The sequence below is a fragment of the Chelon labrosus genome, assembly GCF_963514085.1.
Source record: "Chelon labrosus genome assembly, chromosome: 14".
Lineage (NCBI taxonomy): Eukaryota > Metazoa > Chordata > Actinopteri > Mugiliformes > Mugilidae > Chelon > Chelon labrosus.
In genome coordinates, this window is record NC_140347.1 from 28,283,067 (window position 1) to 28,308,449 (window position 25,383).

General features: G+C 40.1%; 1 protein-coding gene across 1 annotated transcript; it reads right to left on the reverse strand.

The window, feature by feature from the left end:
• Positions 1 to 760: 760 nt before the first annotated feature.
• snx17 (sorting nexin 17) lies at positions 761 to 25,328 on the reverse strand. Its single transcript, XM_084559694.1, has 15 exons — positions 24,209 to 25,328; positions 20,634 to 20,708; positions 18,728 to 18,845; positions 17,117 to 17,181; positions 15,365 to 15,475; positions 14,134 to 14,224; positions 10,807 to 10,894; positions 7,743 to 7,812; positions 7,084 to 7,176; positions 6,609 to 6,812; positions 4,129 to 4,257; positions 3,278 to 3,355; positions 2,970 to 3,044; positions 2,826 to 2,867; positions 761 to 2,678 (listed from the first exon to the last, which is right to left on the reverse strand). Exons 1-15 carry the CDS (start codon positions 24,266 to 24,268, stop codon positions 2,559 to 2,561), a joined length of 1,419 nt encoding a protein of 472 aa, XP_084415820.1. The 5' UTR covers positions 24,269 to 25,328; the 3' UTR covers positions 761 to 2,558.
• Positions 25,329 to 25,383: the final 55 nt, after the last annotated feature.

Sequence of the window (25,383 nt, forward strand, 5' to 3'; positions counted from 1 at the left end):
AGACACACACACAAAAACGCTTTAGGAACAACTCAAAAAAAAAAACATGAAGAACAGCACAAGGTGTTGACCTGGCCTCCAAATTCACTAGATCCCAAACTGATCAAGTATCTGTGGGATGATCCACAGAGGTCCCTCCCCTCAACCCATAGAATCCAAAGGCCCCCACTAACAACATTCTGTTACCAGACACCACAGGACACCCTGTAATCTATCTGATTACAATAAGCTATGATGAAAGGCCCATGTCCATTCTCTGATGAGTCACAACTGACTGGTGTATATATAAAAAAAACATACATATCACTATGAACTCCCTCACCAAAACATTAGGTACACTAGTGAAGGTACACTAGTTAATTCAACTGTGGTGCTGTTAAAGTGGATAGAGTTTAACACTGAGTGTTTCTGTTATTTAACTTAGCCCACTGACTAAAATGAGGCTGTCAAACTAATACAAACGTGTTACTGACACTGATAGCTTGGCTGTATTCACATTATGTCATAACAGTGAGTCAATGTGCGCAATGCCAGGACCCAAAAAGCAAACAGTTCACAGACTTCCTACAACATTAAAATTAGTTGTGATGCTGTGTTATGTAAAAAATGTCTTCTGTGAAAAAAGGGTTAATATAGTAACTGGTGTTTGCTCTACTCCAGGCGTGTTACATGGCAGAGGTCCAAAGCTGCTTCTGCCAATAAAAGTGGGAGTAGTGCTGAGCAATGACTGACCACTGACTGACAACAACAAGACAAACAGTGAATTTCAGAGTTTTATTTTAGCATTATGACAAACAGACCAAGACAGTTGACCTTACCACTAAAATCAAACTGCATGTGAGCGGAATGAATCAGTACAATGTTCATGAAATTGACATTTACTTTAAAAGCGATGCTGATGAAAAAAATGCACTTCAATTTGGCACCTACACATTTATTAACACCCAGGACCTTAGAGCTTTCTGTACTTGGTATTGACACGAACAGAGAGAGAGAGAGAAAAAAAGAATGACCGTAAAAGCAACAACGGAGAAGGACTGCAGCAGCGAAAGACAATTAAAAAATAAAAATTATTATATTGAGAACATTTTGTTTGCAGTTCTGGCTACCAGTGAGAGTAAAGCTGCTGAAAGGTTGGCACTGATTTACATTTTGAGTCTTCGAAACAGCATTGAAAATGGAACGGGATATGTTCGTTGTGTTGCCTGCTCTCCATGAACTCATCATTCACTCCAGCACTTGCGATCACATTAGCCACTTCACTAAAGCACCGTTTTCAGCTAAATCCTCTGAGATGATTGGCACAATGTACGCACGAATTACACTGAAGTGAAGGCCTAAAGAATGCTCCCGATAACACCAACACTGGACCGAAAAGAAAATCAGATGAAAAATTTGTAAACACTCCTTATTTTAACTAAAAGTCCCCTAAACATTATGTAAACATGATAAATGTTGGTCCATTTAAACTTTGTTCCATACAGCTTAGATTACATTTGATCTATTTGATTACAATAAGCTATGATGATAGAGATATTAGTAAAAGTTCAGAATACTTAATTGCATGTACATAATATAAAAAGTGACATTGTCATAATTTTTATGTTTATTTTGTGCAAAATGCTTTAGTAAACTATAATTTGGCATTTATGAGAAACCTTAAAAAATTGGTTAAAAAATAAAGAAATCATAGATGGATTTACAGAGCCCTCTGGAAAATACAAGTCTCCACGCGATGTTTAAAGTCATGCCCGAGCCCCCACTCAAACATCCATCTCCACCTGTAATACTGTGCAAAATGATTTGTTCGACAAGTGCAAGCAGTTCAGTCAAATCAGCCATCGATCGAGTTCTGCAAGATTCTAGTTATCACCGGATGATGCAAATGCTTAGTAGGAACCCGGGTGGTGTTTGAATGGTAACTCCACGAGGCAAAAACAAAGTCGAAGTTAAGGCATCAGACTACTTCTGAAGGCAGTATGAGTGACTCTACCGCTAATATCTTGCTAAGATATTTGCTAACTTGGCACACAAGTAGCAGGACACACAAGAGGACCACAAATAATGTTTTGGTATACAGCCAAGCCAAACATTGATCATCCATAAAGGCAAGCAGTTGCTCTGAATAGTCTACAGTTTTGAGATAAATCACATTCGCTGGAATTCGCTGGCTGGGTCATTTCGTCCAGTTCTGCCGTATTATCACTAGTGCCAGGTCTAACTAAACATTTGGCTCTCTGCTTGGAAAAGAACATTCAGCCACTGCGGGAAGAATACAGGATCTTTCTTCATGTAGTTTCCACAAGTTCAAAAACAAAAGTCTGAATATAATGATTGGAACTAAGATACAAATCAAGACGAGCCTTCAGAGTGTAAAGGAAAGGACGCAGTCAAAGATTCGTTGAGAGCTTAAGGCAGCATTTTCCCCCCAGGAAGAAGCTACAATCTTGCAGAATCAGACACCTGTGTGGACCGCTCGGCTCGGCTCGGCTCGGCTCAGCTTGTAATCTTTGTCGTCCCAACAGTGGAATGAAAAGGGGAGGAGGGTGAATCGAGGGTTACAGATCATCATCTCCGATTCCCTCGAAAGCATAGTTGCCATGGAAATCATTGCCGCTGATATCGTTTGCTGAGTTGGAGGCGCTGATCCCTCTGAGAGACACCGAGTTCAGCTTAGCCTAATGGAATAATCAATCGTAGAATTAATGCCAGGCTGACACTGATTTATTAGAATATGTTCTGGGAATAGATTATCTATATGTCGCACTAGTTTTCTTTTCAACACACCCTGGAGGAGCAGCAGTAAAAATGAAATATGTACTCACTGAGAGTTTGACAGTCTGTTCACGGTTTTGGTCAGGGGAGTCCTGCAGTCAAAACAAACGCACAGAGTCAAATTAACTTCACCTAAGATCTCAGTCTCCAAGTCCAAAAGAGAAACAAACATGGCATGCTATTGTGTTTCTCACCAGCAGAGGGGGAGATTTCACAGCTTGCTGACTGTCAGGCCTGTGGATGGAGCCGTTGTGTCGTTTCCTCAGCATCTGAAAGAAAGGCAGGAGACAGAAAAATGAGTGACGCAATAAATGTTCCTTCTGTTGTTTGAAACTAAATGATCAGATATCGTTTGCTTACATTTATACATGTTGTGATGTGTATGAAAAAACAATGTTGAAAATGATGCTAAGACTATGATGTTACACTAAGATGTAAAATGTCACATCAAAAAAACAAGTAATCTATGTATTAATGTAAAAATGTTTTTCTCATCACAAACCTTTTTAATGCTGCCACCTGACTTCTTCACCATTAACTCATCCACCATAGACTGAAGGCAGATACTCATCATGATAGCCTGAAATCACAAAAGGAAAGTTATTAACATCTGGAATATTGAGACTTTCTGAAAATCCATATTGCTGTAGTTTGAAGAACAACAAAGACATAATGTATGAACATATGATAATGAATACAGCTCGAGAAATTGAAATGTACTTATTTGGCACGTTCGGACTGAACAACTCTGTGCACTCTGATGGTAACTATGCACTGAGCCGCTCATCTGAGAAAAGCATAGCTTCAAGAGCCTTTGTTCTGTTTCCATTCACACTTTTATCAGGAATATAGGTAGCCAGCAGTTGATAAAGAAATATCACTTGTGCAAGACATACAACATTGCATACACTGATCAGCCCGAACTTTAAAACCACTGACGGGTGAAGTGAACTACATCTTCGCCATCTTGTGACAATGCAATGTTCCAGTGGGAAACTGCCTCAATATAGCCTCACTATTTAAGGTTCCTCTTGTGTTGGGAAAGTGACCCACCATGAAGAAGGAATATCATGAAGATAAAATAGCATTCTATGAACAGCATTTGCTTCCTTAGGGGTACTTCCTCCAGAATTTTGAAAATCACAGGTCACAAAGTGCCTTATGTTGTTGCCCTGCGAATTTCACACATCTCCAAATCTGGTTATGGACTTTAAAAATATATAGTCAAAAGACTGAAAACTGGTTTGTTTTTGAAGCACCTTAAAATGACAAGAGTTTTCTCAAAGAAACAATGACAGAATTTGAGTGTACATGGTTTTCAGTGGCACTTACGCCTGCTGGCCTTGCACTGACCTGTTGACTGGTGATGGTGACCCACTGGAGGCGGTCCTTGCTCATCAGGTACTCGAAGGCCAGTTCCAGTTTGACCTCACATTTGGCCGAGCTGCAGGGATTGGTCGTACCGTTGGCTACTGGGACTTGCTGCAGTGTTGGACAGAGACAGAAGGTTTTATGATCTGGTGCTTGGCAGGTGTCATCATCATTGTCATCTTGTTGTGTATCATCAATCACTTGTGATTTAGGCTTATTTTTTTCCCTCGTTTGCCTTCAAGCTAAATTTGTCTTCTTGTCTAACTTGCATTCTTAAGTAGAGGATAGTGGCTTTATTCCCATGTCCATGTGAGCAGCTATGCTACATTTCTTCTCCTTAAGCCGCATTTCTGGGGTTGCTGCATTACAAATCTTAGCCAAATCTTAATAAGACATATGGTAAAAGATTAACGGTGACAGAAAGAAAGAAAATACACAGAATTTCAAAAGTCTTCAAACAAATTAGTTTGAAGACTTTTGAAATTCTGTGTATTTTCTTTCAAGTCTAAATCCTTTGAGCCAGAAACCAGGCTACTAACAACACAGGGAAAGACAGTAAGAGAAAATACAGGCAGAAATTAAGGTCTGACACACACGCACTAACTGTTGTAAGGGTTCTTCCGAATGCAATTTGAAATCGAGCTATGAGGGAGGCTGCAGTGCTGCACCTACTGACATGTTTTGAATATTCTGTTGGACAGGAAAGGGCTCATTAAAATGATTTTGACCTCAGAGAGTGAGTTGAAGATTTAATCACCCTGCTGGGCAGAGAGGGGGCTCAGTCTGTAATCAGACGAGTTGAGATGCATTTTAATTTCAAATGTGTTGCCACAAGTCTAGATCTCGGAGCAAATTACCTTTCTGAGGATCATAAAAGCTTCTGTGATACACATAATGACTGTGCTGGTGAAACATTAATGCAGTACAAAGGTAAACTGTTTCGCAACCTCTCTATTTAAATGAGGTCTGGAGTCTGAATGATGTGAGAAGAGCTGTATGTGGAGCTTGACTTGGCTCCTTTGAAAGCTTGAACATTCTTCTTTTTGCTTTCTCTTTAAACACGACTGACTGGGTGGAAGCAGGAAAAAAACGTGTTATCAGAGCAGATCCACTGTGTGGCGCACAATCCTTAGAATACTTATGGGTACTGAGATGTCCTCTGTATTTCTTGCCAGCAAGTTTCAAATAAACAAAAGTACAGTCAAACTATTAAATCTGACAATTTGAAAACAGCAATAGAAGTATTGCACTTCCATGAACTGGGATGATTTGTTAGAGATGTATAAAGAAAGAATGGCCAGCTAAAATCTGAGCTATCTGTTCTATCTGTGTATAGTATGGGTCAAGCTCTAACACCACCGGATATTGGAAACATCGAATCTGAAACTTTATTGACCCTCGCTGCCTCCTGCGCTCACTTTATCAAAAGCCAGTTAATCAAAACCCAAGCTGCGATAACCCTGATCAGGGTTCTTTTCTCTGGTTTTAGAGAGCTTCCCTCAAAGACATATGAGAACAGTGATAATCTGAGAAGCACTCCCCATAAAGATTTTTATGATTTTATGTTTTTGTTATTCCACATTCTTTTGCTTTTACTCATCGGTTTGGCAGGAGAATAGTTTCAGCCCTCCTGCGTGGTAGCTTGTTTGTTCCAAAACAAATGCTCAGTTGACTGTGACTGATTGGACTCCAACATTTAAAAGGGAATAATGAAACCAAATATTCTATCGCCTTCCTCTTGTACACTGAGAGAAAGGAACGGAGAACTGAACTGAAAAGTCTTATGGTGTCACTGGAGCTGATAGTACCACCCCTCCTCGGTCAAATATGCTGCAAGTCTGAGATGACTTCAGCAGGTATGGCTGCTAAACGTCAGGCAGATATTAACTGCAAGATATGCAAAACATCAATTCAGATCATTCTGACTTCATGTGTATCCGTCCAGTACCTGCTGAACCTCTCAAATTTGGGTGCCATTTGTTGAAACCATGACATTCTCCACACAGATCTTTCTATTTTGATGTAAAGTAATACTGAGACTGAGTACAGAGCCTGAAGACGCGGTCCAAGTCCTTATGGTTTGACTGCATATAGAGACAACAGTGTAGGTACTTCCTCTTAATGCATGCCATCAGGCAATTGTCAGTTCAAATAAAGATGCAGTTCTATGTGTGTTTATCTACAGGATCAATACAGCAATATCCTTGTGTGGGTTGCTGGTGTGGGTAATTGGAGTGATGAAGACGGATGGTGTGTAGGTCAGCACTTTTAGCAAGCCGCTAGTGTAAAAACTAATGCTTGGCAAGACTTGACATTTTGTTTCTGACGCAGTGGTGAGAAGAGGTTTGTACACTGGAGCCCTTGCTGGCAGCTCATTTTCTCCTTCAGAAATAAAAATAAGCTTGAAGGTGAATTCACTCATCCTCACACACACACACACACACACACACACTTCCACTTACAGAAGATGTGACTCGCCAACATCTCATACGTGTGACCTTGAAACTTCCCTCCTTCATCTGTTCATTTGGCAGCTTGACATGGAAGTTGAGCTCATTGTTGCCGGCGCTGACGATGACTTGGCAGCCCTTCTCGGGGAAGTCAGTGATACATGGGTCAAACTTGATATAGCCATAATATTTGAGTGTCTGACCTAGATGAATGAACTGGGGAAAAAAGTAGAAAACATTTTTTTCAAGTTTTCAAAGGGAAAAAAAATCAGTCTCTGTCTAATCCCTGAAGAAAATGCAATTGAATTCTCTTCTGGGTTGATGCAATTAAAAATTCATATCATGGGGAAAAACTGGGCTAATTGCATAAAAGAATGCACTAGAGGCAATGCTCTCTGTAGTCTGCAGATTTATCCTTGGAGACAGATATTTCTAAATTTCAGCTGGATTCATTCAAGAGTCATTTAGAAAACATGCCCTTGCTTACTTCTTTCTTGGAGCCTTTCTCCTGCAGTGATTTGAGCTGCCTGTGCTGGTCTTTGTTGACAAGTATCCAGCCTCGCTCAATGTCAGACACTGTCTGGTGAAGCAAAAAGAGGAAGGAAGTGAAATTTACCTTTCTGCACAAGAACTAAATAAAGCAGATAGATGTGTTTTGTTGGTGCAGGTCAGCAATTTAATTACACAGTAAAATCCCTATGCTTGCAAACAGAATTCTGCTGCTACACAGAGGAAAACTCAGGAGTTCCAGATTTTAATCAAGCTTGCAGCTCCCAGAGGGCTTGATTCGTAGGATCACAGAGGAGCACAGAGAAATACAGAATTCAAGGTGGTGCAAAGTCAAAATAAGCTGAAACCACCAACAGATAATGTAGGGACACAGGGGATGGGAAAAAAAGCATTCGGCAGCCTGAAGATGGGGCAGGTAATCTATTCGGTTTTCTGATGCGATGCTGGCACCATGCAAGCTCAATAAAACCCAACAGATGCAAGATGTAAACAAACACTTTCAAATCTAATTTGGATTTTCTATTTGGATGCACATCCCAGGGGGAATTTAATTTAACAGGTATTTTTTGGAGACCAGTGCTGTAGCTGGAAAACAAACAACAGTGTCTGCTTTACCAAAGTAATGAAACGTCTTACCTGTGCGTATAGCAAATTCAGGCCAACTCTGTTGTCCATTACATCACTGTCATATGCCATGTCCCAGTAGCTGAAGACACACAAAGCACAAATATTTTTACATTTTAACTTAAATTAGAATTGACACAGATGCAGTTGGTCTCACCAGTACCAAATAAATTACTTTAACAGATCAAGGAAGCCCTGAATTTGCAGCCTACCAGGCCGGGAGATAATAAGAGACCACAGTATTCTTGTGACTCTGCATACTGCACCGTTGTCCTGTAAAAACCATTAATTTCACCAAAAAAGAAACACCTGTTTTCTTCATTAAGACTGCCTGGAATTAACCCATAAATAAAGACTCAATCCTTCTCTGTATCTAAAAAAATGTGCACAACCAAATTAGTTTTCAGTGGTGATAGTTTCTCAAAGATTGCCTGAAAGTGATCAGTGTGAAGGGACACTCACTTGGGAACAAATTTCTCAGTTCAAAGTCTGTGAGACAGCAGTGGATTACAAAAAGGACTGGGTAAAAAAAATATAAGGTATTTAGAACCTAATCTCTCAGCCCCTGGATGTGAACCGATACTGTTTCATACCTCAGTTGATTGACAGGATTGTTATTGCCCGAGTAAACAGAGCACTGAATATTTTATCCACTTTTACGCTGCAGCATAATCCTCATTGCATTCATGTCTCACAACTCTTCAGTTTAGGCGTGAAATTTAACATGTTGTAATTGCATGACAAGAGGGTTGTTAGAGGAAACAGTTGTTTGAGGAGATGTGAAGCACGTTGCCTGCCCACATCAGCAATTCAAAACAGGCAACAAGGGAGAGGAAGGAGAGAGCGAAAGGAAGAGGGAGGAAAGGGAATGTAAATGTAGTGCAATCTGTAGTGTAGTGTCTGGCTATGCGAGAGCTTTTATTTAGCCACATCACAAAAGAGTGAAAGAGTCTCTGCTTGAATCTTAATGCATATACAGATTAAAATTAGCAACATGTTTATGTTAATATTGCTGTCAGTCTAAAATTAATCGGTTTTAATTGTATGTGTTCTTTGGACAACACTGTAATACATGGGAAAGAAACACATTTTGTACATTCAATGTGTTCAGTGGACCGAGACTATTTTTTCAAGCACTCACTTTTGGCCAAAAAGAGCTTTTTGATTTACTCTGACCTCATCCTCCCCTGGATCTCATACACTGGGGGTCTGTTTTTCCTCTACCTCAACTTGTTAGTTCTACATTCATTCTTCCCTCGCTCCTCTACGCTCCACAGTGAAACTAGGTCAGGAGGACTGAGACTTTGCTTAAGGCAGAAAGAAAGTAAACATCCTGTGTACCTCTAGAGTCAGCGGGAGGCAGGGTGACGAAAGAACAGACACATGAGGAAAAGGAAAAATGCTGTCAAGGGGAGAAGTCACACATTTCAGACGAGATGGGGAAGTAGTAGCTTCCATGAACTAAATCTGTTCTTCCACCCAAGAATGTTTTTTATTTCCCTCCACAGACGAGAAGCAGAGGGGGAAATCCAAAAGAAATGCTAAAAGTTAAGTTAAAGGATATGCTGTTGATTACTGTTTAAATGTGATGTTTTAAAAAAGGAGTTTTGTTTTATCTAGTGGGTGATGCTTAAAAAATAGATCCAGTTTTAAACAGTTCCTGTGTTTTGGTGGAACCACCCACCTTCATCCCTCCAGTGCAAACCACCTTTATATAAACTGTCAACCTGCTGGAAACACTGAGAATCCATGCCATTTATTACAGGAGCTTTTAAAACTTTGACCCTTGACAAACATCCAGTAATTGGTTCATGTTACATCTAAACAGGCGTGGCTTCAAATTTATGCAACTCTCCAGGCTGTTTATTTCTCTTATGTTGCTAAGCTAGCTTCATATCAAAAACAATTAAAGCTGTTAATCAATAAATGATAACTGAAGACAAATTTAAACATAACTGCCAATGACCCATCTATTTCCTGTGTGTTAAGTAATGACACATAATAAAGATACCTGAATTAAAATAAAGAGAAGCAGCGCTGGGGATTTTACAGCAGGTCACAGAGATAAGGTGTAATATCCACTTCAAGATGATAACTTATAACTAAATGGAACAAAAGACAGACATGCTCCTCCTTTATTATGGTCCTGTGTGTGATTGCTGTCGCTACCATATGTTTAAGGACTTATAGTAAAAACTTGAATATGAGTAAATATACATAGATTGACTATTATATGCTTTGATCAAAAGAGTTTAGCCCAGGGGTGCCCGCATTTTTTCGCTCGCGAGCTACTTTTACAATGACCAAGTCAAAGTGATCTACCCATATATATATATATATATATATATATATAAAGTCATACTAAGTCATATTAATTGTTGCTACAGTGTTAAAAGCTCTATCCATCTTTGTTTTTATTTTTATCAAGAAAAATTGGTGCACTGCACCTTTAGAAAAATAGCGCTGTCTCTTTAAGAAAGACGGTAGTCTTGAGTTGTTGTTGAAGTTGCGCGTGGCTGTGCATGTGTGCCGCTGAACTGAGGGCATGTTGCAAATATAAAGTAAAAATAAATAAAGATGAACATTTGTCTTGCTGTTTGTTTTGGAGGTGCAACAGATAAATGTTTTAGACTAACACCTAAAACATTTTTTTCAATGGCACGCGATCTACCCGCACTACCTTCACGATCTACCGGTCGATCGTGATCGACGTAATGGGCACCCCTGGTTTAGCCCATCCTTTAATTGCAGTAACATCAGATTCATGTCCCTGTCTAATGTCTGGAGTTACAACAACTTACTTCCTGGTCATAGTAACTATCGTCTTTCTGAAAACACAGGCCACTTTTCCAAATTATTGCCACTTTATAGAGGACAGTGACGTTAGATGGTTAACCTAAGTACCATTCTGGCACATCAAGAACAAGTGCTTCAGTGCACTGGAAATACCCATAATCATAGTTTAATAAATGTGCCTTACTGAATTAAATTACACCAAGAATAGAAAATGCAGTATGCACTGAAATTTGTGAACACAATCAACCTCAAAGTAGTGACGTGGGCAGGTGGTAAGTACCTTTTCCGTAAGACTATGTGGAATTCAGAGTTCCGCAAGCTGGTAATGGAAACGTAAGGCAGCTCGAACTCCTGCAGCTTCCGCACAACTGAAAGAGACACAGAGAAAACAGACAAAGAGTTAGCCACAAGTGCACAAGTCCCAATGACGTGGTTACAATAAACAATGAGAGATAGGAAGATGCCATCTGGAGTGGTAAAACGAGTACTCAAATTTTAAGATAATCGTCTTTTGTTTTGTTTTTTTGTGTGAATAATCTGCAGCTGTTTCACTGCTGTTCAATCCCTAGAGTAGAGCCCATCTCAGGTCCTTCCTGCTTAGTTTTCTAGCATTAATAAAATGTGTGAAAACTGTGCCTTTATGTCTACAAAAGTATGTTTACTCCTACATGGGCAGAGAAAGAGAAACACACGCTAGTTACTTTGATGCTGGAAATCTCTGCTGGAATAAAAACACAGAAACAAACTGAATGGTTTGGCACATTGTTAGGCAAACTAAATTGTCAGTGGGGAAACTGAGCCATATTAGATAAAAGCAGCTCTACTATTTCAAACCACACACTGGCTCTCCCTGACATGCCTTTGCATATTTTACAGCAAATATTGATTTACACACAGACATCTGGGAAACTTACTGCTTGTCAGAGATAAATTGACTTTTTCTAGCAATCCTGTTATGTCAATCCTCCCACCGTCTTTTTTTTTGTTTGATCCTCTGCCTGCTGCGCTGGATTCTACCAATCCAGTCATATTTAGCACATGGCTCTTCTCTTTCATATCTCTCACACATCTCTTGGAATAAAAAGCCTCCCTGAAATATTTACAGATCCAAGTTCACCTGGCACCATTTTCACCCTGGAATGGATCAGGTGTACGTGTGTGTGTGTATGTGTGTGTATGTGTGTGTGTGTGTGTCTGAGTTTCCTTAGAAGACAGCAAGACCACAGTGAATGTCAGCCTGACACATGTAAGCAACCAGTGTGCAGGTGAATATTCCAGTGATAAAAGGATTTGCGTAAAAAAAATAAAATAATAATCATCTTTTTGGAAAGCTGTAATTAATGTCATTCACGCTGTGTGTTGTATAACTCCTAGTTATTCCCAAATCTGAGGTGAATCGTGCAAAGTTACCATGACCTATAAAACCACAGTAGCCACATGAGGAATATAGCAAGTTGAATAAACACAAATTTCTCCTTTAAATTCAATCACCTTGCTAATCAGAATTTGGAATGTGAAAGTGGTACCATTTTGCAACCAACAGTGAAAGCATCCGTTATCACAACTTAAACCACAACATACACCTCTAAACTGAAAGGCTGCAAACAGCATGATGTACAAGTTCACTGTACTCTGAAGTGCATGAAACTACTTTTGCATGCACAAGCCAGCAAATGCACCTGCTTTCACTAAGCACCTAATAAATTAATTAAGCAGTGTAGCAAGAAATACAGCAGGAACACTGATACAATTCTCATGGGGCAATGCAGTTCCTCTTTTTTTAATTAAACCACAGTACATCTCCAGTGAGACCAACAAACTGAGCTGCTGCACTGTTGCCAGAAAAGCCATTTTTGTTATGGGAACTATAAAGTGAAGGAATGTTAACATCACAATCAAGGTATTCATTCATTCATTCATCTCATGTAACCACTTGTCCTGTGAGGGGTCGTGGGGAGAGCCTATCCCAGCTGTCATCGGGCGAGAGGCGGGGTACACCCTGGACAGGTCGCCAGTCCATCGCAGGGCTAACACAGAGAGACAGACAACCATTCACACTCACATGCACACCTATGGCCAATTTAGAATCACCTATTAACCTAATGAGCATGTCTTTGGACAGTGGGAGGAAGCTGGAGTACCAGGAGAGAACCCACGCAGACACAGGGAGAACATGCAAACTCCACACAGAAAGGCCCTATGGCTTCGAACCTGGGACCTAGGGCTGGGCAATTAATTGAATTTTGATCACGATTTCGATTCTTGGTTCAAACGATCTCCAAATGAATAAAATCGAGTTGGAACGATTCTTTTGCCATTTTCCGTTGTCTGTGAGGTTTTTCCTGAAAGAGACGCGCATGCGCAATTCAGTTGCTCCCCCAGAGCATTCAACGCGGCCCCACGAGCTCTGTGTGTGTGTGTGTGTGTGTGTATGTGTGGTGACCTGCAACACGCATCTTATTCAGAAAACAGCGCGGTCCCGTTTGGTCGATAAAAAGGGTAAAACAAGTTCTCTTGTATGGCAACACATCTGCACCCAGTAGCGGTTTTAGGCATGGGCGAACCGGGCAGTCGCCCGTGCGGCATTTTTTCATGACACGAGGGGGGGCGGCACGAGCACTTGGAAAATAAATAAATAAACAAATACATCTGCGCCACTACATGGTTTTCTATTATCTGTCATATCTGTGTGGGGAACTGGCAAATTGTCGCCCCCTGCAGCTGCAGGCGCCCCTGCTTTCTGAGAAGGTGCCATGCACAGAAGGTGTGCGTGAGAAAGGGAAAGAGGAGGGGGGCGCGGGGGACAGTTCACCTCTGGGTCTCTCCCAAATTGGGGGGTTACAGTGAGTTTTTTTTTTTTTTTTTTTGGCCGAAATGCCGAATAAATGCATTTTATTTTCCAACTCAAAAAGAATCGTTTGAAGAATCGTGATTTCAATCTTGACCAAAAAAAAATCGTAATTTTTATTTTTTCCAAAATCGACCAGCCCTACTGGGACCTGCTATGAAGCATCAGTGCTAACCACCTCACCACTGTGCCGCCCACAATCATGGTATTAGAATACATTATTTCCTTTAGTTCTGCATAAATGTATCCTTTAGTGAAGCTTAACAATAGTGATAGAGTTAAATCACCCGTTCCTTCTCCTGTTTCTATGAATAAGTTGTTCTTTCAGTTCTGTGTGATTTGTGTGCTCTGTGAAAAGTCCTTGGCTGACCTGATAAACTAATGCAAATATAAACTACCTTATCAAAGAGCCCAGAATGGCACATTTAGTCTGACGTAATTAACAGCAGCTATCTGATGGTTTCTAGCTTTAGCCTTTCAAAAAGAAAACAATGTGAGACAAATTTTTAGACAATCTTGGGACAACCTATATGATAATCACTAATAAATTATCAGTTTATTTTAGTCCTTAAAATAGTTGCGGGCAGAGTAATTCAAACTTAAACAGAGTTTTTTTTTTAGCTTACTATGCTTTCTTGCTACAACATATTCAGCACACTGGTACAGGGAGAACAGTTTCCAGTAGCAACCAAGAAAGGGAAATTCCATTAGTCTGAATAGTTTTCAGTTCCTGCATTTTTTTTTTTACTTGAAACTTACATGTTAAACTTCCGTCGACACATTCACGGACCAGGAAGAGACTGAAGTAGCCAACGAGGTCATCCGGAAGGTCAAGCTTTGTTGCAACAGCCTGTAGAAAGAGTGAGATTTCATTTTCCTGGTTTAATTAAATAAATAAATAAAATCTTAATCTGTGTTTTATTTTCCAGCAAAATATGAGAAATCAACAATCTACCTCATTTTACCATCATAAAACACAATATAAACAGAATGAATGTATTACTACTGCTATTCCTTCACAGTTAACTTCTGTAATTTGACTGCACACAGAGCCAAATGCTGCAAACATGAATACAGCAGTTGAACTGTTGAGATTAGACACAGCAAACATCTGAAATTGTACATCTGAGAAGTGCACGCACTGAAACTGAAAAACTGATGCGGTAAAACTACACTCTGAAACCTGCTGTTATGAGAAGAGGTTAACTGTGATCAAACTTTCACAAGATCATTTGATCTTTAACAAGTTTGATTCACAGCCAAGTGACAAAGGACATCATCACAAAACATGTGCACATTTACAGCGATGAGTTATTTTAGAGTGTTTACTGTGAGGAGGAAAGGTAAAGCAGATGTACGGTACATTTGGCCACAGTTGTGATCTGACTGCCCACTCAGTTAGATCACAACTGTGGCCAGACACAACAGGACACACCCAGAAGAACTGTGTTCTTGCCCGATAGGTCAGTGCTGTTTTTGAGGGGGATTTACACAACAAATTTTTACTTTGTTTTAATCTATGCTGAATAGCATTTTCAATATGTTATTTAGCGTCTTACACTTAAGTTTGTGGGTTTTTTTTTGTTGTTTTTTAAGCTTGTTTTGTGTGTACTCTCCAATGTTATTTAGCTATAGAATGAGGTAATGCAGACTCCACAAAATACTTCTTGTACTGCTTTGGTGTGGAGGGTCAATATAAATAAACTTGACTTAATTTGATTTATAGTTTGTATCGTCTCAGAGCTCACAGGAGAGTCCAAAGCAATACTGCTCGTCTGAAGCAAGGTCCAGGTATCTGTCCGCTCTGTTATGAAGAGCAGAGATGAAATGTCTCTAGTTAAACAGACACAAATACTGTTAAAGTGGAGACAGCTCTTTAACCATGTTAACATCTGATCAGTTCTCAAAGTCTAAATAATTCTTTACAAGCTGTAAAGTGGATGAAAGCATGTGTTCATGTTCTCTTCAACAGAGTTCAGCAAGCACTTACATCTAGGACGTCCTCCGTCTGATCTGAAGTCAGAATGTTGACCGTAACCTTCTGACCGTTGGAAAGGCAGATGTCTAGAACGACCTCTTCTGTGGGAATCTGCTGGGTCTCCTGTGGGAACGACACAAAACACAACAGGCATTTATTCAGCTTCATGGGTAAGCTATGTGTTTTCCTATCCATGCCCATCAATCAACAACAGAAATCACACAATGCCACAAAAGACGGAAAAAATATGGGCTGGTCAGAGCTGAGGTGAATTTCTGGTGGAGATTATACAAACATACAAGCTATCCTTCCATTGTTACACTTTACATATAGCAGTTAATAATCCCCTCATACAAGGGCAAATAAAACCACTGACCTCTGAGCCAATGGGTCTGACCAATGTACCGCAGTAACTAGTCATATGAATGTTAAGCAATCTGTAATTTGATAACTACTAAAGTGCGATGTCTGATTAATTAATAATGGAAACAGTCAATAACAGCCAGTCTTCTTTTTTTTAATCATCGTGTTGATGATGATTATTAGTTTGATGCAGTTCCATGTTTTAAAGATTAAAAAAGTGAATAATAGATTAAGTGTATAGTTTCATTCATACCATGCATTTATTATGCTGCTACCAGCTCACACTGCAATACAAAGAAGCTGTCTCCTTCATTTCAGTTATGTACTGCTGTTTGTGCTTCAATTCCTTTCTTAACTGAACAAGGCAGGCGGTGGAACAAAAGCAACAAAATAAATGAATAACAAGCAAGGAAAATAAAATTCTGTGCCAAAACCTATGAATATTTCAAACCTCTAAATAATAGCTACTGGGTTGATATTAAGAAATGTGAAATCTTGAGCTGGATAACTCAGCTTCTCCTGTCCCTAGGCAGTCTCTCATCACCTCTCATCACATCAGCTCTTATGTTCCCTGTTCCCTCAGTAGGGAGTCTACATGAACAGCCCCGTCACTGAAGGTGCAGATGAAACGACAACACAGGGTGGCAAGTCATCTTCTATTCTGCACCTGCCATCTTCACAGTAGGTCTGAATAGAGATGCAAACACTGCTTCCAACATGCTAATACAGCATGTGAAGAGAGGGGGGTAAAGTAAAAGAAGCAGAATGAATGTGATGTGGCTGCAGACAGATGAATCTGTCCATAATAGTGATTTACAGTCCTCCTGGAAATGCAGGTCGCAATGACGACAAATCAATCCTGCAACCAGGTTTGAACAACTCATTGACACACCATTTGAAACGACTTTGTGTTCTTATAGCTCAGGATATGCTTTAATGTTTAGTACTGCAAGAAAAAACTCTTTGGCAAATCTCATGAGGATGATTCACCAAGTGGCTCTTCCCCCTTTTTTTTTAATAAACAATATGTTTCAGAATGATGCAGCTCCCACACACACTGCAAATACATTGCTATGACTGGCAAAAGGTTGCTTTCCCCTCAGTCCCAAGCTTGATGTAATCATTTCTCATGTTCCAGCCGCAAGCCTAACTAAAGCTGACACATCTAACCAGTTTCTTACAAGTAGAGATGCCACAATCCAAGATAAGAGTATGTGCTGCCACACACTGAGATAGACAGTAAGAATAATGCCACATCACTGTACCACAGTGAGAAAAGTAATTACTAGTCGGGCAGAAAGGATTGCGTGAGCATTTTAGTTAAAGGAGCATTCCCCGCCTCCTCACAGGTATGTTGACAGAAAACAGCCTAATGCAGGTTAGAGGAAAATAAGTACCAACCTGCTGTGCTTTCCTTAAGAAGCTGTTGAACATCTCACTGGCTCCAAGTAAGGGATCCTGACGCACTGTGGAAAAAATTGATAGGAGACCCATGAGAGAACGCAAATCAGCAACATTAGTTGTGTGGAATAAAAGGAGTGGCAGAGGTTTTAAAGTGACAGCTCAGCAGTTAGTCTCATGTATTTTAATCTTGGATGGTCACCAGTGTCTTTAGGTGGAGCAATTTCCTATTGCTTCGTAAATTTCCTCTTGTCATGCAGTGTGAATTCGTTGTTGTGAAATGGCTTTGACCTTTTAAGACTTTTGTCAAGAGTTCAAATGTTCAGATCAACACACTACTGAAGGAAGGTCAGTAAAATAATACATCAACTTGTGATCTGGAATAAGTTCCACTAACTGTAGACTATTACAAACAGTTTCATCGTAACATGGTTCCCAGATTTCCAGATAAAAGACAAGATGAATGACTCTCTTTTGCTTGTGCGTCTTGTTTTGTACTGAGGCTGTTTTCAGTTGCAGAGCAGCACATTTAATTATTGACACGATAACACTGTATGACTAAGTGTGCATGTATGTGTCAGCCTGTACACTATTGTCCTTTTACAAATTAGTCTAACCGTTTGACAAAATGTGAACATTCTGAGCCATCTGCATCAGGGCAGATTGTGTTTGTGGCCCTTCATTTTCCATAACTATGTAAAAGGCCATGATGTAACCAAGGGAACTTGTAGCCAAGAACACCCTGTGTGCGTATGCTCCCAGACCATGAGCAAATACACACTCAAACAACGCTTCCTTGTTCTGCTGTAACTGCCAGTGCTTGAAAGGATTAAAACAAACCCTGTGCATGGTTGCCAGTTCCACTTACTCATGTGTATGCAGAAAATTCACCCTTGACCTGTTTACAGAATTTGAGTAATATTCTGAAAACCTCCCAAACAGAAATGCTCCAAATGGGCACTGGTGTTTCCTAACATCATACAAAGCTTCCAAAAGAGAAAAAAAAATTCTCTTGGTGTATGCACTAGTATGAAATATTTTTCATGGCATTCAGTTCTTAATTCTGAGAAAAACTCTAGTTTTAGCACTTCATTGCAAGGGGATTCAAACCAATAAAACTTTTGTAACCTCTGCCAGGTCTGAGATCCCAAGTTTTTTTCCATCAGTTGTGATAGCATATATCTGTCAAGGAAGGCTTTATGTCAGCGTCTCAACTCTCTCAGATCATCACTTCTATGTAGCACGAAGAGACTAGTGTACAGCTGGACTCCCCACAGACACCAAGGCCAACTCATTCTTGTGATTATTGTGAAGAGGAATTTCAGAGAAATTGTCTTTGAGCTGCAAAGCTACTGTACAGTTTCAAAAACAAACAACATGCCTGCATGCCACTAGTTCTTCTTTTCACTGCATGAAACTGTCCCTATAATTCATGCTGATTAAGGGGGTATAAATTATGGGGATATGTGAATTCAAAGAAGAACAGCATTTCATTTAAGCAATGACAAAACACCCTCACTCTAGCTGGGATTTAAACTCATCCAGAAGTGAAGTGAAGTGAAATGAAATACAAGCCATCTGTAAAAAGTCTATTCAGCACGAATAACTTACCAGCCTGCATGTATTTCTCCAGCTGTTCTCGTCTCTGTTCGACCTCAGCAGGAGTCAGTGTGAAAATTTTCTTTGGGGGGAAGGAAGGCACCACATTGCTGCCATATTCTTTCTTTATCTGTTGGTGCAAACCACAAGCAGTGACATGGATTACAGCACTGAAATTCTAATACAACCTACAATTCTTTGGTTTTAACAGTGGACAGGCTACTTGAGAAAGGTGTGCTGGTTAATTTTGTTTTAATAATAAGTCATCAACATCTTGGAAACCACGAGCTTATACAAATAAACCTATTCATTTCTGCACAGAGTAGCAGTCTCTTGAACTGTGGGATTCATTTTTCTGAGAGGTACATTCAGGCTCTTTGAGATGAATCACAGGTTTATTTTAAGCACCGTTTCAACGACTAGCTTGTGGAGTTTCCGTGCATAACACACACAGACACATCTGGAACCCTGAATGTCTAGTCATTCCAAGTTTACTTTGTCTTCCAGCTTCTTGACTCATTTCTTTCCATTTTCTATCATCTGAGAGCTGTTAGCTTTGAACTATGGAAGTCTTAAACTAAGACCGCACCGATCTACAATCACGCATCAAATGTGGTTTAATTTTAACCTGTATATTGCCGCAGGCAAAACGTACACATCACACACATTAACAATTTACTGTCCCATTTTTTTTCACATTATAAACCAGACAAGTCCTGCACATATGGCAAGAGTGCTAGAGGAAGAGAGGTGATTTTCACCTCGACATGTTGCCCTTTGGTATTTTCAGTATGCCAGAGGCAGCACTGGTTACACATACAAATCAGCTCTTGTAGCTCAGACAGTGAGCACAGGTTACAGACTCACCAGAGACTCCTAAATCTGAAGTAAATGTGAGCTCCTGCGGCTTCTTTTAAGCACAACTTGCCCTGTTTTTACAGTTTGCTTTAAACAGTTTGTGAATCTAACAGGTTTGGTCTTCTACAAATATTTCCAGAAGAGAAAACAAGAAAAACAATTAACATTTTCTCTGCAATCCCTGTGTGGAGTGTGTGGTCCTTAGTAAACTGAGTGTTTGGGGGTCATGTGTACACCAGAGGAAGCCCTTTGGGGTTGATGCCTCAAGATTCAAGTGTGTCTTTCCACACAACCTGTTGCCAGGCAACGGCAACTGTCAAGAGTGGATAACACAGACTTGAGGATGGAGATTGCAAAGTTTGGCCCCTGCTTGCTTATTTATTCATGTTTGAAAACGGGAGACTGAGCATTTCTATGAGGCTGTGTTGTATCCTGTGGCGCACATCTAAGAGCCCAAAGAGCTTACAGGTAGAGAGCAAGAAATCCAACAACGTAATCCATCTCTTACAGACAATGTATTTAACTCTTTGAACAAAACATTTATGTGAAGCACCATGTTATTTTTCAACCGCTACAGAAAACAAGCAGATGCTGAATATACTTATTACCTAATAACAGCTCAAAGAAAATAGCTCTGGCTCTGTGTAAAGCTTCTCTCAGGCAGAGACCAAAACACTCTTATGACCAGGGAACTCAACGCTTTCCAACAACATTTCTTTTTCAGATTAAGTTCCTTTTCCCTGCAGGTGAAGAGTAAGAAAGGCCAAGAACATTCCTTCCATGCCGCCCACCCCCTCCAGTCTCCTCCATAATACTGCGTATTTACAGGCAATAGTTTGAACTCTGGAAGGAACAAGGGCACAGCACTTCAAGCAACCGTGGTGGTAATTCAAAGTGATGAGAGGCTGGCGCATTGACCGTATGTGACACAAAGACGAGTGAAAGGTCACGGTCTGTGGATGTGGTGGCATTTACACAACATTCAAAGCATCACACACACAGAGCTATTCTGGAACATACTGACAGTGCAGTGGGTATATTATGATGGTTGAAGCCTCACCTGTTCATGAAGGCCCAGAAGTTGACTGTAGCGTACCCGACAGTGCAGCACACCGTTGACATGGATGTTGTAGGCCTGCAGGGAAGAAAGGAGACATATTAAAATTAAAATCATAATCTTTCTTCACAAACAAGCTCAAGCATCAAATATTTCTGATGCATCGTGCCAAGTTATAAATGCAATTCAGAAACTTGAAAGACAGTAAAGAAACAAAAGTGAATATCCTGCATATTGAGCATTACATTTCATTACTGATTTCCCCTCACGCAACGCCACAAAACAACCATCCATCGAATCTTATCTTATCTCCCCCACTGTTTCCTCTCTCTTGTTTTCATTAGAGAGACAAAAAAATTAAGTGTGAACTGGATTCAATCATACCCTACTGGCTTCCAAAGGGAAAACTGAACTTGCTGCCTATTTTCCAGTCACAACAGCTTCTCCCTGTATTATCCAGACATTAACAAATAAGGAGAGCAAGCGCCACATGGGGAATATTTAATCCTTTGTTTGTTTTGACAGGCGCTATCACTGGATACTCCTCCACAAAACCACCACTTGGAATTAGCAATCCAAATATCTGCCTCGCCTTCATTTTAAGAGCAAGTTGCAGAAAGTAAATTTGTTTTTCATGTCAAATGCCTCATTAAGTCTCATAGTAAACAAGCCTTTTTAAGTTTGCCTAATACAGACTAATACGGACTTTTCCTAATACACTTTTAACAACAATAAATTTATTTTTTATCCCAATTTCATTATTGATAATCATTAATATCATCATAACCCTTCTGTCTCAGTTACTGTTCACAGTTGACATCATGGGTAATCTGTCAAAACAAAAGCAGTTTTGAAGACTCTGATGCATATCATTTCAGCATGCTTCTGCTCTAATCATTGGTGCAACAGAATGAGCAGAGACCAAAACTACTAGAGGGGAAGCAGAGCGTTAAAGAATTTGAAGGCAGGCCAACAAACGAACTAAAAGATGTGCATGTAGGCAGTATCCAGGCAGGAAGGAAGAATGAGTATGCAGAATGTCTTGGCTCAGTTTGATAACGCAAAAAAACGACCCTACATTTTTTTGTGAATTGAAAGGAGTTCAGCTCGGGGACAGTACAACAGGCCACATGTGTTTACTTGCACATTACCACAGTGATCTTAAGCACTATTCACCACACCAAATGCAAACCAAAATTTAAAAATTGCACGCTTTGATCCTGGTTCTTAATCAGGTAAAAAAAACATAAAATCCAACTTGGTGATTATACGACTGAGCTCTAAAGGTAATTTAAAGATGAAGATCCCAATTGCCATGATAAAGATCCAGTTGGGATCAAAACATCGTCTAAATATTCTCAACCTTACAAAGACATGATTGCAAAAATTGTCAGTATGCAGGTGTTACTCTGTGTGTCTCTACCCAGCCCTGCAACCATGTGTGATGTGTTTTATTTATGTACCTTCTTTTCACGTGTCATAAATGTACTAATGTCAGCACATTTTAAGAAACTTAGGTTTATACACATTACTCACTGCCTTATGCCAGCTGTTACATGCTCTTGACTGCAAATTCTTTGGTTAAACTATGAACAGAAACAAATGGACTATTTCATGTCTACGTCTGAGCCTGTTCCTCAGCTCAAGCAAATGAGTCACCATCACTTACTGTAGTACGGAAGTCTGTGTCTCTTTTACACACCCACCAACTTCATCAAAACATACTTTAAAAACCATGTGAAAGAGAGAGGAAGATACAAGTCTACTAGAGAACAGGAAGTTTGTGCCATAAAAAAAAAGTGTCTGTGTTTGCACATGAATGCAGCTGGATTTTTTTTTAAAAAAAAAGAAAAAGCTTGTTATTCTAAAAAGCCCTGTGCAAACTCGGCAGATTCTGTGACCTACTGGTTCCAAGGTACACAACTCTGAGCATTATAATCAAGCAAAGTCCCTTCCGGTAGGCTGGTTACAGGAAGGTCGCAATGACAGTCACAGGACTGCCAGCTGAGAGGTAAAAAGCCGCCACTAAAGTTCGCAGTGCAGCACAGGCTACAAATGTGCTCAGCCAGGTAGAAACAACTTAAGAAATGGAACCTGAAATGCTCCATTTAAAAATCTATCGACTTTCAGCAGCAAGAGTACGTGTCTAGAGATGAGTGTGAAGGGAAAATAATTGATGTTAAACTGTCTTTTACTGCCTTGTGTGTCGCTTCTGTGACAAAAGTATCAAAGTGTCTATCCAATACACAAATACATCCAAATAGGACTAAGCCTATTCCAAGATTTACATTCCTCTTTGGAGCACATGGAGTCAAGACGGAAAATAGTCATTCACAGGTGTGTGACATTTTGAACAGCCAGTACGATGTCACATTGAAATCAGATGGTGCAACTGTTATTACAAAGCATGTGTTATATAAAGAAAAAAACTGCTCCCATGCAACTGGTGTTCAACGATACTTCCCATTCATGTTATTATTGTTGTCTAAACCATCAAGCTAAACAAGGAAGAAACCTTTTGGGCTGATATTGGAACAATACTACATCTGGCAGACATTAGCACAATGTATCCTGACACAGTAATGGCTGTTTTTTTCACAATTTACAATGGAAAGACAGCGTGAAACTTCCACAAAAGCTGAAAATTTAATCTACAGCTGTCCTTGACCAACCTTCTTGAATGAAACCCTGAGTACACCACAGTAGGTATATGCCATTGTGTCGAGGCAACGCAAAACGTAGCATTTTTAAACACAATGGTGAGGGATACAGGGCACAGAGCGCCATTTAAAAGACAATGAGAAACACAAAAGTTTGAAAGAAAATAAACACACAGGCTATGTGATCCTTCTTTACAACCGAGAGAAAGACAGAGTTGAGGAAGAAATTACTGCTGCTCTAGATGTGCTGTCAAGACTCATATATCTGTTATAGGGGACTTAAAAGTAAAATACAAGGCTGGCTGTATTTTTGCCTAAATAACAAGGAGAAGTGCAATGTTATTTTGGTAAACCTCAACTCTCAGTAAGGATTTATGCGTCAACTCAAACCTTTAAAACAAAAGGGGCTCTGTTGTGGCTTATGTGAGGAATCAGAGACATGGACAACATTCAAGTTTCTTCAGGTGGCTTAGACAGAAAAAACGGCACCAACTTCAGATTTCCCATGGCAATGCAATATTTTGCAGCCACGTTATCACATCTACCAGATAAAGTCTAGAGCCAAAAATAATGATGAATCATGATGAAGGCCGGGATGCTTTCCTTGGCTTCACACACTCAAATTAAAAGCAGGTTGAGCTGAAGGTCACAATCATTTAACTCAACTTCCTCACGTTTTAACTGTCCAAATTAAGTTGGTTCACCTTACTATACTTTATATGACACACATTAATTTAATACGAATACACATGTGTAACTCAGGCTATACCTGACTATTGTTTGCTAACGCTATCAAATATTTTATAAACACTGGGCATGCAGCACTGACATTAGCCCGACCTGTGGGCAGCTGGAAACAAGCATTAACACACACCAGGTGAAAGCGGGTAACACAAAAACACACATTATCATGCTCACCACATATGTCGAGCCGTTTTCTCCCGAACGAACCTCCGTTTCGGGTATGGAAAAATGCATCTTCAAGTCGAAATAAAGCCTGCTGACAGACGAGACACGTCCTTTAACGCCACCACAGTCTGCGATAGAGAGGAAGACACCACAGTTTCCCCACAAAGTCCACTGCAGTGACTAGGGAGGAGGAGGAGGAGGAGGCGGAGGCGGCTCTCACACGGTTCATCCACTGGTTTGTAGTCCGGGGACAGCGGTGGCAGGTCAGCTGCGACTTTATTATTTGGACAACTCCTCGCGTACAAACTCGCAGTCGCATTAAACTTCTCCCACGTCAAACTTTTCCCTCTGCTGTTCCCACAGCAGCCATGTTGCAAGTGTTAAGCAATTACACCTTCACTGTTTGTGCGTTGAAATACCCTCTCCGCTCACTTTGCGGAATTTGGAAAAAACGTAAAAACACCACTGAAATGTTTCAATACATACAGGAAGGTGATATCGTTACCGAGAGAAGTTTCTGGATTAAAAGGTGCAGTTGGTTCCTACAAGCCCCAGAGCGTCGCAAAGCCGATGGTAAACCTTTCCGAATATGTGAAGGGGCAGTTGCACTTGTGTTGTTTGTTTTTCTTGCCTCTTACATTTGCGAAATTGAAGTCTCCAGGTCGACGGAGGATATACATAAATAAAATGCGGTATATATCGCAGAAAAAAAGCAGATGTACCTCTAGCGTCAAGACATTCTATGTTCAGTCAGTGTACCTACTGGCCCATCAAGAGGCATTGCAACAATCCGTCTGGGGCATACCATCTCACATTCAACGAGAGGGGGTGTCGACATTTCACGGCCACGAAATATTCAGACTGAGCGGTAAAACACAACAAAACGGTGATATAATTTTACTTAAAGACATAGCAATATTCAACACTATTCACACGTGTTTCGAAATTATACTATGAACATGTTTCACTCTCTGTTTTATTTCCAGCAGAATCCTCTTTCTTTAAGGTCCTACTTTAGTTGGTGCAGCCTAAAGTGACAGTGAAAGCGCAGTCAGAATTCATTAGTCAAAAACATTTTCACGATTTTGACACCACTTTAAAAAATAAATTAAAATAACGGGTTTGTTTGCCTACTTTGGCTTATTACCCAAATTATTTTTAAATAAAAAAACACTTGCACTTAA